Source organism: Larimichthys crocea, chromosome XIV (genome assembly GCF_000972845.2).
Source record: "Larimichthys crocea isolate SSNF chromosome XIV, L_crocea_2.0, whole genome shotgun sequence".
NCBI lineage: Eukaryota > Metazoa > Chordata > Actinopteri > Sciaenidae > Larimichthys > Larimichthys crocea.
The window spans coordinates 3807949-3822348 of record NC_040024.1 but is presented as its reverse complement, the minus strand read 5'-3'; the positions used below and the strand labels follow the sequence as shown (position 1 = coordinate 3822348).

Sequence of the window (14400 nt, the reverse complement as noted above, 5' to 3'; positions counted from 1 at the left end):
ATAAAAAGTACAGATAATAACAAATTAGACGTAGGCAGGCAGGGAGTGCTAATTAAATTTCACTGATTATCATCTTTTCACCTTCAGGTTCACTAAAAACACATTCTTATTTATGGCCACAGCCAGTGGGAGTAGTTGTAGAGCAAGGAAAGAACACACACACACTTGGGAGCTGCTCAGTACAAGCAGTGTCTTGTACTTCTGGCAACTGAGCCGTGAAGCTGGCTCGCCGGTGCGCTTGGCGACAGTTTTTGTGGAATTTGAAGACGCTTCCTTTGTGCAACGCAAACCGGTGACTTCTGTCACCTTCATGTTTACGCTGTCTAATCCTGATGTACGCCTAATTTACAGATCCAATCTGCCACTACGCAGCTTTTAAATCCTTATAAATATCCAATGACTGTGTGCCTCTGCTGTGTCAGAAAGAGTAAGGTGGCTGTCCTGACCCAGAGCGAGGTGTGTTGTGACTACTTTCCCGCTCGGCCCTCCGTGACTCATGCAACTTACTTAGCATGAGTGACTACACTGCGGTCCACACCTTTAAGAGCATCCAAGTCTGGAAAATGCCTTAAAGGATGGTTGAAGCAGATGCTTATGGATACAGTCTGTTCCGGGGGAAGTCTTGTCCTTAAGGCCGACGGTTCGCAGTAAAAACTAGACTGGGATGAGTAAGAGCAGAGGTACCCACTGAGGATTCAGCTTTGGTTCTGTGTGTTTGTGCAAGGCGAGAGATAAAAACACGAAGAGCTACAGAGGAGTGAGTCAGTGCTTAGACTGTGTGTATTTACTATGGTACAGGGCCGGGTGCACAGGAGGACAGCTGGTGGAATTATAGATCTCATAATATATTCACAGCAGGAAGATGTACCAACTCAAGCTCACGCTACCATGACTGCTCAGTTCCACAAACTTTAAAACCAGCGAACGGAAAATGGAAAATGATGACAAAGCTCATTCTTGGAGTGTTAGCCATGTGTCGTTCATATTTTCAGTAGAGGGGGGTTGATACGTGCATGCACGCAGTGGAATATTATAAACAACTGACAGATGTTTTCTTTACTCAAATGTGACATGCATAGTGGCTCTATGGAAATGTATTGTACTTGCAACAACTTTATTACCACACAACTATACTCATTATATATTATTTTAATGTTACAAGAGAAAGGACTGACTAATACTAACACCAGTTTGGCTGGGGTTGGTGTAAATATCCCCAAATCCAATTGAGCATGCAGGACAAATGTTAGTATGCATGTCATTTATTTCATGAATAAGGGAATGATACAATTCTTAATTCTCATGGGCACTTTGTGAAATTATAGTTTGAGAAAATCTTAATTTTATACATGATTTGACATTGATTTACACGACTTATGTGTCGGGTTTTCACAAAGTGAACTTCCAATAGTAGTGTATCCAGTTGGAGTCGTGGAGTTTTCAGCAGAAATAACAATGAACATTTATCCATTTAGTAAAAAATGCACACCATGAAATCCATCTGTGTCACACTGTGACGGTATAATGGTGCAGTGTAATTACAGAGGGTTAATAAACTGTGGGGTTTTTGAAAAGGATGCCAGCCATGGGCTCATTGTTGGACAGAATATAATAAGTTGTACTGTACACTACACAGTAGTCTCTGTACCCAGTGCAGGTGCATGTGCCAACCTTACAGCTGCTCTGTTTGGTGCCTTTTGAGCTCATTTCCATGGTACACTCTGCTCGTTTGGTCTTAAAATTTCATTTTTCACGTTCTAATTTTGCATAACCATTTATTTTACTGCTACTTTTATTTGAGTATAATACATCTTTAGGGTTCAAGAAACTGCAGTAAAATGTATCCTCGACAGAAAAGCTGAGCTTATTTAACCCGAATAACATCTCAAATCTTAGTGTAACACAAGAAATCTGCTGGAATTAGATGAATAATTATTTAAATCAGGATCTGATTAAAAAATATATTCACAAGAGTGTTTGATGCTGTTAGCAGCACATTTCACTAAATTGCTTAACCACTACTTTTTGGTGCTTTCAACCACATCCCATGGTCTTCATTAGCACATGGAGTTTGGCTTTAGTTACTTGGTTTTCGTCAAATGACGCACGTGACTTGGCCATGTGAGGTCACACGAATAAAAAAACACAATTATTATTATTATTTTTAGGTGATTATACACAAATGGAAACATACTCATGGATATTGTATTCCAATCCTGCCAATAAACTCCCAAATCTTACATACCGGACCTTTTAAATATTATTCTTAACAAATACTCTTAGGATAACAAACTAATACATCAACTTCAGTAGTAGCCCATTGTTTACTTTAGTAATGTAGCAACGCTATTAACATTGAGTCAAAGCTTTCAGTGGCTCTAATAAAGCATTTGTGATCTCTGCGCAACATCATCTCTACAGGGCCGGGCTGTTCACTACATCCTCCCTGTAAAAGGATTGTTAAGTAGCATTTTCTTCATCAGCGCGCCTGCTCGTTTTATGAGGCTCCTGTGCTCCAGAAGCCATAATGCTCCATCACGTGGCTGCTGGCCTGCTCCGTCTGTCCACTGGAGCCCCGGCTGGCTTCAAAGCGCTCCTGTCGCCTAATGATAATGAATGCAGTGTGTCTGCTCAATGTGCTTAGTGGCTCACTGTCAATCTGTTCCCCTCAGAGTCAGGTTACAGTCTGCTCGTGCGCTCCTCTGTCTGCAAGAGCAAGCGCTGCCAACAAAGAGAGTTTTCCTGCTTCGTTTTCTTGTGGCCATGAACCCTCTGCAATAACAATGACCCTGTGGTCCAAATCAAATGAATGCTCTTTAAATCCAACACAAATATTGTAGTCAGCAGTTTGATACACTGTTCTTCCCCATATCTCTTGCAAAGGCATCCAGGACGCTTGCGTAATATATTTCAAAGCTTCATAAAGAAGGTCTTTGGCTGTATGAAAGGCTTGATGAAGAAATCAATAAATAGGCAGGACATAGCCCGCTGGGTCATTAATAAAACACTAAAGGAGTCCTTTCAAATGTGGCTTTATGTGGTCTCTCCTCATTGGGTCAAAGCAATCTATTTATGCTTCTTCCTCACCCCTGCTATCTCTCCATCCACTCCTTTAGGTGTCCAGATAAAAGAGGGGCTCATTGTGTACAAAGCAAAGGGTTTGACAGAGCTTTGGACACCTGCGGCGGACCGAACCATTCTATTTGTTCGGGTTCGATAAAACAGAGGGGCCGTCAGATGGTAAGGCTGGGTGAGACCATTCGGTTATGGGGAGGAATGGAGAAGGAGCATGAGGAATTTCACTGCGAGCTCATGAACACATGTCATGAACCATGTCATTTAAGTCCTTTTATTGCCTTTAAAATATTCCTTGGGTTGCATAGAAGCTATAAAAAGTAGATAATTTCCATGTGATTCTTTTGATGTGTGGTTAAAAAAAGCAGCAGATAATCGAGGCTTCATAATCTCCTCGGATAGCAATAACAACCCCCATGTAAATGATATATACATCCACTTTGAGAGCATGTGCTGCCAGAGATGGTGCGATAACTTCCCAGTCTGGGGTGTTGCTATGGGAACATGACTCATCACAAGTCTTCCTGCTTTACCTGTGGCAGCTGCACAGTACTCATGAAAGCTATTTCATGCTCCTTTTGTTTGCCAACCGGCAGTGCTGAGCCTCAATTTTCAATAACATATCATATCAGATGTCTGGGAAAACACAATGAAACGCAAGTGTTAAAACAGCTTTTGTAGCTAATTGTTTCTTTTTTTTTTTGTTTCATTTTTTTTTCAAAGGAGATAGGCCTACTGTGTATTCATGAGCACTTTCTGAGGACTTCATAACATTAATAAAGTGAGGCTGTGATTAAATCAAAACCAATCAATCAATCAGACTCATTAGATCCTGATTGTGTGAGGAACAACACAGGGGGAAAAAAGGCCATCCCTAGAGAAAATCCACGTGATTACTGTATGTATTAATGCTGATTACTGTATGTATTATTGCTAATTTGCATGATTTTTAATTACTTTAAAATCATGAGATGAGAACTCACCGAGTTATGCAATTAGAGATAATGAAGCCTTTAATGCATTATAATATATAACTCACAAACTGTATGTCCTCCCAGTGAGCTTAAATACACTCCATGGGTGTGCAATTTGAATGGAGTGTATACAGTTATAAAAACAATGGGAGTGAATGGGCCACCATAGATTGTAATGTGTTATTGTGTACAATAATCTGTATACTGTAATCACTAAGGAACTTATGTGTAATTAGCATGCAACACTGGGCATTTTTGGAGTTTGAATGAGGTTTGTACTGCGTACAGGTGGTGTGTTACAAATACAGTGGGAGTGAATGGGCCTCCATAGACTTTAATGCATTATATAAGTCATAACTCAAACTGTGTGATTCTGGACATGCTGAAATGTGAGTGGATTTTTGTACTCTATACAGTTGTTCAGTTTTTAAAACAATGGGAGTCAATGGAGCCACCGTAGATGCATCATATACAGTAACTTGTGCTTTATAATAATTAATAACCTGCACATGTCACTGTAAGGAGCTGATCTATGTACAATAGTTATTATTTTGAAGTTTTTAAAGTATACAGTGGCTGAGATATGAATATAAAGATATTTATATGGGGTTGTTTTGTGAATATTACAATTATTATCTCTCCCAGCTACAAATAATTATACAACACTTCACATATAGACTGGTTTGGTAGCATTAAAACTTGAGTTGTAATCAAAACATCAAAAATATAAAATTAGAAGAATATTAAATATTAAAACTACTACTATTAATAAGAAGACGAACAGGAGGAACGACTTAATTCATCTCCTTGAATATGAATAGATCAATAGCTTTCAATATGTCAGTCATTTCTAATTGTGTAACATATAATATAACACACACACACTGTAAATGGCAGATGTTCGAGCTCAGTTTTTTCTATCTGGTGTTTCAGGTATGTTGTCATACACTGAGAAGTGTGGAGGAGGCCCATCTGTCACACCACTACTAACCCTGTAAACAAAATCCTGAGCTGTCATTCACAACAGGCCCACGTCTTTTTATCCTCACTGGTTACTTCTCAGCAGGCTGCTCTGGCGGGGGGTAAAATATAGCCGCAATAAAAACATAATGTTGAACAAATGTTAGCTGAGGCAGCATGCAGGAAACGTCTAGATGATATCCTATATTATGATGTGTATGATGGGAGCCGTGCTATGTTAGGTGGGCTTGTTCGTAAGATAGATTGGTTACTGCTGGAGACTGTTTTTTTTCAAGGTATCACTAACCTTGAGATCAAATATTGATCTGTACATGATGGATCATTGCCGTATGAGTCGAGTACTGCAAGCTTTAAAGGTGAATGACTCCTGACCTCGTTTCTAACCTTTATTTGTATCTCCGTCCTTACACTGACTCAATATGAGCTGACATATGGTCAACAGGAACAAATAATTAGGCCCACGAAAGTAGATGAATTATATCATCCTGCATTTTTCCAACTATAAATAACCCTCGAATATGCTGCTTTTTTTTGTTACAAGAGACCTATGGATGTATGTTAGATTTTTATACGCAGAGACGAGAAGCAGTTCTTCTTTAAGCACGTTTATATACAAAGCAAATGTCGACACAAGGCACCTTCAAAAGAACCACTTCCAAAAGGTAGAGGAAAAGGGCAGTACAAATTATAAATAAAATGTAGTTAAGGTTTAGGTGGTGCTGATTGCAAATACCTGATCACCTTTTGTACACTTCTGTAAAGACGTAGTAGAAACTAGAACCTCTGTAATATAATTTATGTCCGGATCTAGACACAGATGTAATAGTGTCTTAAATATCACGAGTAGTTTGCCTGCATAACATTTAAAGTTACTGCTGTAGTTTGCACAACATTAAAAATATGGTTATCTTTGCAGATAGGTAACAACATTTAACTTTAATTTAATGAAACTATTTCCACTGTGAATATAAAGCAATCTCATGTTCGCGATCCTGCAGACCGACTAAGCTTTTCATATGCATACTGGAGGCAAGTGAGCAGGGAGACGAGCTGACAAAGTGCTGAATTCATCATTCATCATGATCATATGAGTTTTCATGTTTTAGTTCATTTACCAAAGCATTGCAGATAGATTTTAAATTGACATTCTACCTTACAGTCATCTAGTGATTAAATTCATTTCTTACAGTGATCTGAAATGTACTTTAATTAGATAACCCATTACATGGGTACATGGGTACAACTCTTCTGGAAAATATAACTTGTATAACTTATATATAAAGACACATAGGTATATATACATATGTATTGTGGGTGTGTGTGTGGGATAATATATATATATAGTATAAAGCTGGTGTTATTTTATATATTTCTATATTTCTTATTGCCCACATATCCCATGAAAAAGACCAACAATGCATTACTAGTTTTGTTAATATATGACTCTGTTACACGTCTGTGGTTGATCATCACATATCACAAATATGGTTTAATTTAAGAGCATCTTAGATTATTATTTTTTTAATAAAAGGAAGAAGTTAAATCGAATAAACGTGATGAAATGCTCACGTACATGGTTTATCTGAGTAACTTTATGATGGGACATCCATGTAAAATCCATCAGCATATTTTGGAATATGCAGTGACACAAAGAACTTAAAATGAATAATAAATAGGCTAAAGGATGTAAAATTGATCTAATTTATGAATGATTCAGTGGTTAAATATGTTAAAGAGTAGTATGGATCTGTGCACTGCTTGAGAGTCTTTATTCCATGAAGCCGTCCAAAGGCATCGTGTTACTGTATCTTGTGCTGTGACTCACAGACAAGACATACCAATCACCAAGTTACCTAATGCATGACCTGAGATCCTCTCCTCCTCCTCCTCCTCCTCCTCCTCCTCCTCTCTGGCCTCAGGTGGTACTCGGTGCTCTCGGGACACTGTAAAGGCAGTGAATTTAAAAAGGTGCTGTGCAGGTACAAGCTCAGAGTGACATTCCATGTACCTGGAGGGCTGTGGAGGGTGGGATTTTGTTCCTGTGCCGAGATCACACTTTATCTGACATCCAAGGCGCTTCTCATGCTGCCTGAAGGTGATCAGGATGTTGGTTTGTATGAAGGTCAGAGACTGTTGCGTAAGATTGTGGTTGGAATTGAAAAATTGAAAGCTTTCAGAGCCGTCTTTGTTATAGTCCGTGGTCGTGAGGTTCCCACAAAGATCCATGCTGCTCTCAGTGTGCTCTTTTTCAGTCTTGCTCTCTCTGCAAAAACATGAAACTTATTGTGTTGCTGTGTTTGAGCACCGTACACTCACCATGATTCAGTTTCCTTTCACAAACTGAGTCTGTCTTTGCCTTCAGTTGGATGCAGGACTGCAACTAGTACTTATTCTTAAAACCAGTTGATCATTTTCACTAATAATCAATCACTTCTTCCGTCATAAAAGAGTAAAAAGAGAATATCAAATAGCTTGCTTTGTCCAAACTCCAAAGATATCCTGTCATAAAGGGAAGCAAATCCTCACTTTTGAGAAGCTAAAACCAGAGAATGTTCGGCATTTTCCTTTGTTGCTGACTTGCAATCAATTCGTATATCAAAATATTTGTCCATGGAGTAAGATAGTGGTTCCCAGCCAGGGGGTCGGACTCCCACAAGGGATCCCAAGACGAACAATACTTTGGTTTATCACGAAATACTTGCAAACCTACTGACATTCCCGTCAGCCTCAGCTGCACTTTGTTTAGTTAACGCTAAATTATTTCTGGCTTTGTTACCATATAAACTAGATTCAGTTTAGAGTTGGCTGTAGCGACAAAAACACAGAGTTGGCCCGGTCTCCATATTCAGCAAATACCTTGCAGTGTTTGAATGAATTTGTTAAACAGCTGCTGAGCTTTGAGACATTTTCGGAGGATCCCTGAAACTGCAGTGGATGATTACTCAAAAGCATCCTCTAAAAGCTCAATCTCATTTGTGGTTCTAAAGGCGTGTTCAGCGCTTCGCTCTGATGCCTTGGTTAGGTAATACACCGGTGCTGAGAGTTATATTGGAGGTGACACCCCATCAGGCCTATAAATAGCTTTGCACTTTTCCCCCAGGAGCCCAGCTGTAGCTTTCTCGCAGGCATTTGATCACTTGTTTGTAGGCGCCTGACATCACCCACTGCTGCTTTTGTCTCTCTGACTCTCTGACTGCTGCACACACACACACACACACACACACACCATCAGTGTAGCCTCATTACAGCTGGAATACAAGACTTTCAACAGATGCTGTGATTGGGATGCTTTTAAGAGGCAGCCACAGATAGTTCGCCTCAGGTTTTCCCTGAAACCACATTCAATAATGACTCACCTAATCACTTTAAATACTCAACTACCACTGCTACGAGCAAGACGTGTCCGAGTAAAGTGAATCCTCTGATCCTGTATCACTCCTAAATAAATAAAACACTGCACTTAATTGGAGAGTATAGGGGATTCAGGCACAAGCAACATAAGAAGTAGGAGTATGAAGCGAATGAAAGTGAAAAAAAAAAAGACACAAAACCCCTGCAGGCTGTGTCTGACCCCAGTGAGTCACTGTCTACACAAGCTTCTCCAGAATCGGGCATGACTCAGTAACAAACATATCTGAAGTGCACTTCTGTTGCCGGTTACAGCATGTAGCTTCAATTTGGATTGGGTAACATTTTAATGTGCGTTTTATTGAGTTTCATACCATCAATTAAATAAACAGCGAGGAGCTATTTTGTTTTGAACAATCATTTTCTTCTTTTCTTTATTCCACAAGGCCTCGAGGAGGTATTTGGACACAGTTACACATAAAAAAACAAATAAACATCTTTACAAAGTGTTTATGAGTAGAAATTTGTGTTATAATAACTTAAGTGCTGACATATTGGGAGAAATCAATTAGCATTTATTAATACATTAACATTTATAAAATGATCACTCACAAACCTCTTCTTACTGATGGCTTCAAAATATTAGTAAATGATTCATTGATTATTAATAAACCACCAGTCAGAGCTTGTAAAGCATTTATAAAGGGTGTGTTATTAAAAAAAGTGGCACCCTGTGGTGTAATCAGTCTTTAACAATGTGCTGCCTCTCTTTTTCCAACTGATTTTTAGACTTTTTGTGCCCAGCAGGGGAATTGCAGGATTGCTTGATTGAGTTGCTTGATTGCCCAACAAAATGAATAATTAAATGACAAAAAACAAGTTGTTTTCATTGTCACAGTTTAGTGTCCTCCCCCCCTGAGTAGACATCATTTCTGCTGTTTGTAATTCATCTACATTTCAGTGCCACAAAATCAGGTTGGCCAAATATGAAATATCAAAACATCTCAGGTCATTCTCTCTAATCGGTTGTCCTGATGTATATTTCTTTGCATACCAGACACACATTATGATAGACGCAGTGAATCTACAGTAGCCGAGGGGGTGTAAATAATTCATTTCAGGAAAAGGATCTATTTGCCCCCGTGCCTCTCCGACGCGCGTGTGCACCTGGTGCCATTTGGTCACGGCAAAATCATCCAGGAGCACATCCGTGGATTTCTCTGCGCACTTTGCCTCCAGATCCACATTGACTTTTTTGTTTTTTTAAAAACTAAAGCTTGATGTTTGCGCGCAAGTTTGCTCAAGGAAACAAGTAGAAATCCTCCAACATAGAGAATAAGATGTTTTATGTGTATAGGACGAGTCGTTCCCACGTCTCTGGCCGTGATTCTTCACGTGACATGTAAAGAATGATCATTCACCTCAACAGACACGCTGCTTTCTCTCCTCGGTCTCCAGACCAGACCTGAATCTGACGCCGCTCCAGAGACGTGCCAAGCGCGCACTGCTCCACTTTTGGCGAAGCCTTTTTTTTCCCTTTTCTTTTCTTTCTCTCCAGCATGTTGTACGGATGTTAACGGGAAATAATCGACAAGTTTAAGGTGGAAAGGAGGAGATGTTGGCTGCTCGGTTCAGCACGCTGGACAGCGCTCGTGGAAGTTTGGAGAGGACGGCGGCGACGCGCGGACACGCGGGGATTTAATTGACATGAATTTGGGGAGCTGCTGCTGCCGGAGAGATGAACGACGGGTGACCATGGTTGATTTTAAGTGTTTATCATCAACAACAGCAGGCGCAGGTAACCCGAGAGGGCACTTTCCGGAGTGAGACATGGACTTTGCTGAAATTATCTTCGCTTTGTTCATCGTCGTGGTCGCGGTCGTCTCGCTGTTGTCAAACTTGTTGGTGCTGCTATGTTTCGTCCACAGCACCGAGATACGCCGACAGGTGCCCGGTGTTTTCACCATGAACCTGTCCTTCTGCAACATACTCATCACTGTTTTAAACATGCCGGCCACTTTGGTGGGGATTATCAGGAACCAGCAGCCTTTTGGGGATTGCATTTGCCACACGGTGAGCTTTCTGGAGACTTTCCTCACCGCAAACACCATGTTGAGCATGGCAGCTCTCAGTATAGACCGCTGGATAGCGGTGGTCTTCCCCCTCAGCTACTCCACTAAAATGCGCTACAAGGACGCGCTGATCATGGTGTGCTACTCCTGGCTCCACTCCTTCACCTTCTCCCTGACGGCGCTCCTCTTCTCCTGGGTCGACTACAGCGACGTTTACGCGTCCTGCACATTACAGCCGAGCCAGGGAGGCAGCGACAGGATTAAGTTTACAGTCTTCACTGTCGTTTTCCACGCCACTAGTTTCATGCTGTCCCTGCTCATCCTGTGTTTCACCTACCTGAAGGTGCTGAAAGTCGCCAGGTTTCACTGCAAGAGGATTGACATAATCACCATGCAGACTCTTTTCCTCCTGGTCGACATTCACCCAAGGTAGTTCACCTGATGCCTCATATAAACATGTTTTATTTTTATTTTTATCATGGTTCTTTTCATTTAGAATTCATCTGAAGAAAGTATTTTTTTCTGTTTTCAGTGTGAAACAAAGATGTTTGGCTGAGCAAAAGAGGAGAAAGCAGAGAGCCACAAAGAAGATCAGCATCTTCATCGGCTCATTCATCATCTGCTTTGCTCCTTATGTGATTACAAGGTAAGTCCAATTGATGATAATCCATAAATGATTGGATTTGGTGCAAAACTCCTGTAAAACAACTTAAAAAAGATAAATGACCCTACTTAAACACTGTGGTTCCATGTGAGTAGCCTAATAATGTAAAACACAGGCTGGATCTAATGACCTTATTTCTGCATTGTTGTCCTCTACAGACCAGTAAGATGCAGATCTGTCACAACATTATCGACACATGAAGTGCACATCCGCATCATTTTCACCTAATGATTTTAATTATTATCATTTCTGTGGAACATGAGACGGCTCATTAGTCTTCTGTAACACCCTGTAAACAGATGGCTTGCCGGGCTGCTTCCACAGAAACGCACGCTCAATACACTGTAGGACAATAGATACAGTACAAGGCGACGAATGGAGAGGCTCCCAGAGAAAAAAAAAAGAGGAAACGCTTCAGGGGCCCACGAGAAAAAAAAAAAAAAAAAAAACCTGTTGTCAGCCGGATGCGGTGCTGATGATCCATCAGCTTGACATTTGTGGCGTGTGCACATATGTGGGAGAGGAGGGAAGACAGGGAAAAAGTGTCTGAGTAATTGGAGTAACCTCCTGACCAGGCTTACCCACTGGAAGTAGCCTGAGTGACTGTTGAAACCAAACCATCTAATTATAATAATTTCCACTCCTACATATCAGTAAATGAGCGTTTATATACATCATTTAGAGACGGTAAAAGTGTAATATTCCTTGCCCTCTGTGGTAACCTCATGCTTCCATGACATTTATGTTACATAACGTTGCCGTTAATGAGCATGGGAAGCGTTGAATTGGTTTAACACTGCAGATGATGTGAAAGAACCACAAGAAAACAAGTCATATATATTAATTTGGTGTATGTACGATTAAAAATGTCATCTCAAAGAAGCGCCTCATAGAGAAAACGACTTTTGTGAATGATCATGACACCTTTTTTTAAAAACAAAACAAAACTTCTCATGTTTCTGCTGCCGCACCTTCAGGTTGGCCGAGCTTCTACCCTTCGTGGACATCAACCGCCACTGGGGAATCATCAGTAAGTGCCTGACATACAGCAAGGCTGCGTCTGACCCCTTCGCCTACTCGCTCCTACGTCAACAATACAAGAAAGTCCTGGTTACTGTCGTCAACAGGCTCCTCCGCCGTGACCTGTACCCCTCGTCTGGCCATAACAGCTCTTTAGACACGGAGAACGACTACTGTCTCCAGAGGATCAGCTAATGGCAAATGCGCGGACATGACAGATAACACACTACCAAGCCAAAAATAAAGGTTGCCTCTTGGAAGAAGGTGGGCGGAGGAAAAGAATGAGGAGAGAGACAGAGAGGACAGGATATTGTTCGGAAAGGGAAAAGAGAGCAGATAGAGAGGGACAGATTGTGGGTGGGGTGGGGGGTGGGAGGTGGGCGAGGAGAGAGCAAACATTAGGAAGATAGTGGGTGGAGAAGAATGAAGAGACAGTGATGAGGGGGAGGACGGATGGGTGGAGGGGAAGGCAGATAGAGAACGACGGGGACGGTGTGTGGAAGACGTTGGCCAAAGACGGTAAACAAGGGATCTGTGATTCATCGGCGATGGCAAAACACACAATAACCACACACAGATCAGACAAATCAATTTCATCGAATAAGTCATGGGTTCAGATTCAACTCAAAGTGAAGGTCCCCACTGCTGGAGACAGGCCTCTTCCTCTCTTCGAGGGACATGTATAAAGTGGCCTTTTGTACTGTACCAACCACTTTATAATGATTCGGACGAACCCACATGTAGTGACCTTTCTACTGCCACAAAATGCAAGGACAGAGCTTGAAGCTGATGGTCAATAGGCGTTGGAGTGAAGATGTGAAGGAAAGAAAACCATGTTGTTCCTTCTTCTGGATAATGTACCTTCAGAGAATGGATGTACTCTTAGGTGTGGAGAAACAACTGCTGCACATTATTGCCATGTTCTGTATTGACCATGTTAGACTACTTTGCAGTGTCATGTTAGTCACTGAATATTGATGCACTTTGTCTAATTCTCTCAGAGCTACTATAGTTACAGGAGCCAAAGGCAAATAACATTTACACCATGATATTAAACAATAAGGCGGGTGATATTCTATATTTTTCAAAGATAACTATACATTACTTATAATATCTTATATAATGTATCTTATAATAATAGTTTTTGGACTGTCATGTCTTGCAAATTTTACTTTTTAGACTTCCCAACTCAGCCCCAAGATCACTTGTTCCTAATTATTTTTGTAATTTTTGCATTTATATATGGGCAGTTCCTAATTATTTTTGTAATTTTTGCATTTATATATGGGCAGCTGTAAAAAACAGGTTATGTATATACACTTTTATTTTAAAAACATACATTAAATGTGTTGGAAAACAGTTGCTTTATTTTAAAAACATACATTAAATGTGTTGGAAAACAGTTGCTGAAAACATGTGAAAAGACGTTTTTAAAACAGTTTTTCACCAGTTTTCAGTCCAGGATTTTGTGGGCGGTCCTTAAAGGGTGGCTCGATGACACGCTGAGGCCACCCTGAGCATACCCCTGCATGAGCAGAGAGATAGAGATTAATTCATCTCGCTCAGAGTGTTTTAAAGTTCGTCATGTCATTTTCTGAACTCATCTGTTTCTGTCGCTTCAAAATGGCTGCTCGACTGCTCCCACGAGTGGGCGTGGCTTCAGCACATTCAGCGGACACGCCCCCACAGTCCTGGAGCTGAGAATACTGCTCATTTACCTGATTTTGACACCTAATTTCATAAACTTGTCGATATTTTTAATCATTCAAATTTGGCTGAGTGGTTAATAACACTTTCTTCTTTGGTCTCTCTTGCTTTACACAGACTTTAAAGAGCTGGACATTGTAGTTTTTTGAGTAGCAAACGTTACTCAAACAGGAGAAAACTGCATTTTTGTGGGGGGTCTATTTGGTGCACTGGTGAGGATTTATGGTAGTATGTTTGTTTGACAATAGACTACAGTGCCCTGGTTCACTGTAAGGAAGAAACACATCCCCCAGCCCCAAAGTGTGGCTCAGTGATGTGGCTCATTTGTGTAGTGGCAATTTTACAATGCTCCAAGTTCCTACACCACTTCGTCTGCAAAGCATCTTAGTTTTTCACACTTGGTTCATTTAATTAAATCCAACTCTCTTGTGAATTAAACCCGCGTACTCACAAGTCCAGGAGGAAGGGATGATGTGATTGAGTTTATTTGAAGATTGAGATCTGCGGCTGCACACACAACAAACACTTAGCACAATCAATTTTTTACTGCTTTTTCATC

At 40.7% G+C, this 14400-nt stretch overlaps 1 protein-coding gene across 1 annotated transcript; it reads left to right on the top strand.

Annotated features, from left to right (window-relative positions):
- Positions 1-9489: 9489 nt before the first annotated feature.
- LOC104924006 (G-protein coupled receptor 26) lies at positions 9490-12477 on the top strand. The gene is made up of 3 exons (XM_010737226.3): positions 9490-10879; positions 10983-11096; positions 12092-12477. The coding sequence occupies exons 1-3, from the start codon at positions 10209-10211 to the stop codon at positions 12327-12329; spliced, it is 1023 nt and encodes a 340-aa protein (XP_010735528.1). The 5' UTR covers positions 9490-10208; the 3' UTR covers positions 12330-12477.
- The last annotated feature ends 1923 nt before the right edge of the window (positions 12478-14400 follow it).